Source organism: Nicotiana attenuata, chromosome 5 (assembly GCF_001879085.1).
Source record: "Nicotiana attenuata strain UT chromosome 5, NIATTr2, whole genome shotgun sequence".
In the NCBI taxonomy this organism is placed as follows: Eukaryota; Viridiplantae; Streptophyta; class Magnoliopsida; order Solanales; family Solanaceae; genus Nicotiana; species Nicotiana attenuata.
In genome coordinates this window covers 28,036,066-28,039,111 of record NC_031993.1, presented here as the reverse complement: position 1 = coordinate 28,039,111, position 3,046 = coordinate 28,036,066, and the positions used below count along the sequence as shown (strand labels likewise).

The 3,046-nt window shown below is 34.5% G+C and overlaps 1 protein-coding gene across 1 annotated transcript; it reads left to right on the top strand.

Annotated features, from left to right (window-relative positions):
* LOC109225565 (glucan endo-1,3-beta-glucosidase 6-like) lies at positions 829-1,728 on the top strand. The gene has a single exon (XM_019390274.1). The coding sequence runs from the start codon at positions 1,360-1,362 to the stop codon at positions 1,702-1,704; it is 345 nt and encodes a 114-aa protein (XP_019245819.1). The 5' UTR covers positions 829-1,359; the 3' UTR covers positions 1,705-1,728.

Sequence of the window (3,046 nt, the reverse complement as noted above, 5' to 3'; positions counted from 1 at the left end):
TAGAAATGGGTCATTCTTTTTGGATCGTCCAAAAAGGAAATAGGTTCACATAAACTGGAACAGATGGAGTAATATTTTCAGGACTCTATTTTCTTCAAGAGTTTAATTATTTTTCTAACAATTTACACAAACCCAAGGGAACTAATATGCTGCTTTACTTTATAACGCAAAGACAACGTTGAAATTTGTGCTCCATAACTAAAAAAGAAAATATTCTTTTTTTTGGTTGAAAAGAAAGTACTATTTCTACAACATGAAAATAAAGTATTCATTTCCACATCATAAAAAGAAAATACTCATTTTGTTGAAATGAAAGAAAATTCATTTTACTATATTATTTTGTTGAAAAGAAAGAAAATAATTTTTCTATATCATGAAAAGAAAGTACTTTTTTTGTTAAAATAAAAATAAATATATTTTTATTTATCATGAAAAGAAAGTACTATTAATAATATTTCAATTTTGAGTGGGGGTCGGGGGCGGGGTTTGGGGGGCGAGATGGCTAGGGTAGGGTTGGGTGAGTATGGGTTGGGGCGGGGGTGGATCTGTGGGGACGGGAATACGGTGGGGATGTTGAAATTTTTTTTGAAAAATATTTTCCCTTGTCTGGATAGGGAAAATATTTTACTCCATTTAGAATAAAATGAGTTAACAAAAAAAATATTTTTCTAATATTTAAAAGCCAATCAAACATGGAAAATCAAATTTTTTTTTTTATAAAATATTTTATTTCGTAGCAAACGCACCCTATATCGGTTCTGATTTTTGATAGAGACAACTCTTTTAATAATATCAACGAGACCGTCCTGACCATTGTCTCTGCTTTTATTATTCACCCCAGATGACCCCAAGTACAATTGCACGTTCTCTCTCTTATCTGTGCTTTGGAGTTTTAGAGCTGTGTTTTTCATGCTTCATAACTGGATTAAATATCTAGTAATCCTTATTCACTTCATAATGTTTGTGACTCACTTGGGCCATTTCCTATTCTTATAGATAAGTCTCTTATATTTGCCTTTTGCAGAAAATATAAAAAAATATCTCCTTTTTGGCTTGGAAAAAAACATTTTTTCTGCTCTTTACCCTTTTCTTGGGTGATTCCCTCTTCCACTTCTCACTAAATTTCAAAACTTTTCTCTTTTCCATTCTGTTTCTTGGAGGTGGAAATTTCAGGCCAAGTAGAAATACTCTATACAGTTTTTTTTTTTGAGCTGTAAACAAGAATCTTTCATTGCTGTCCAAGTTCAGATTTTGAAGACAAGAATCAACTGTTTTTGGTAGCTTACAGCTCAGTTTGGAATATAGAACAAAACTCTACTAGTTAATTAATTTAGTGAACAGAAAGCAAAGAAGTCTAAAATGGGGTTATTTCCATGGTCAAAATCATTTGGGGTGGTGTTATTTCTTGTATTGGTTTCTCCAGTGAGTGGAATAGGAGCTAATTGGGGAACTCAGTCAACACACCGTTTGCCTCCTGAAATAGTAGTGAGAATGCTAAGAGAAAATGGGATCCGGAAAGTTAAGCTATTTGATGCAGATTATGAGACACTTAAAGCTTTAGGGAAAGCTGGCACTGAACTTGAAGTTATGGTTGGTATTCCTAATGACTTGCTTTCCACTATGGGTAGTTTGAAAGCTGCTGAGAAATGGGTTTCTAAAAATGTTTCTGTCCACATCTCTAATAACAATGTCAACATCAGGTGAAAAATTTCTTCTTTTTTAGTTTTATATAAATGCTCTGTTCCCTTTTGCTTTGATTTGCTTTTTGAGATGTGTTTTTGCTTCAACCATGGAAAAACCGTGGTATGAAAAGTATTGATTTTCAACATTATATCATTAATTACACACCAAGTTAATGAAGTTATCTTCATTATCTATACACACTGGTTTCCTCTCTTTACACTGAAAAGAATATATGAAACAAGATTTTTATAGTATATCATCTCACTGGTATGCGATAATATCATATTCCTATCAACAACAACAACAACAACATCATATTCCTATCGCTTAATCAAATTTTCCTAAAAAAACACCCTTCTCTGAATTGTCTTTCTTCTTCTAGCGGTCTTTCTTTTCTTCCAAATAGTGATTTGTCTCTATCGAAGGGGAGCCTTGGCATAACCGGTAAAGTTGCAAAGTTGCAAAGTTGCTGAGGTCACGGGTTCGAGTCGTGAAAACAACCTCTTGCAGGAATCCAAGTAAGGCTGTGTACAATAGACCCTTGTGGTCCGGTCCTTCGCCGCACGCCGCGCATTTCGAGAGCTCAGTGCAATGGGCTGCCCTTTAGTGATTTGTCTCTATTGCCCTCCTAAGCATCACCTTGTAATGTTGAATAAAGACAAGACTCCAAAGTTGTGTGGTGAATTTTCTAACAATAATAATAAAAAAATTGTTGTGAATTTTGTCTATGGAATTTTGACTTTTCCTTTTTTCAGTTCGTTGTTGACTACTTGAACGGTATGAGGTTCTTGTGATATGACATAGCTTATTTATTACATAGTAAGTGCCCAGTTAAGAATGTTTCTCCTTCAGGGGGATCCATATTAGTTGATTCTTTCTAGTATCAACTGTTAAATTGGCATTATATAAGCTTCTTAGCAGTTTGATATTTTGAGTGTACCCTAACCTTAAGCATAAGCTCATTCTGAAACTTCAGGAACCAAAACAAGCTTATGCAAGAATATAAGAAGGATTGCATGCAAAGTAAAGCCATCATTAGGTTCTAGAAATAGTGAATTATCTTGGTTTTAAAAGGCTAGATATCGTGGGATCGCAGGGATTGAGGATATTGCGTTCTGTCCTAGTCGTGTAGTTAACAATTGATGGGCAAAATGGACTAAGACTTGAAGGTAAGTGGACAGGACCGAAATTTTCTTGGGGAAAGCTGTTGGTACACTAGAGTGCGCATGTATGTTGATATATAAACATTATTATGGACATGACCAGCAATTTAGCAACCATCTTTCAAAGTCTTTGGGTGAGTATTAGTGTGCGTAGCATTCTAAGATGGTAGATCTATAAATGCGAAAGGAATAAGTTATCA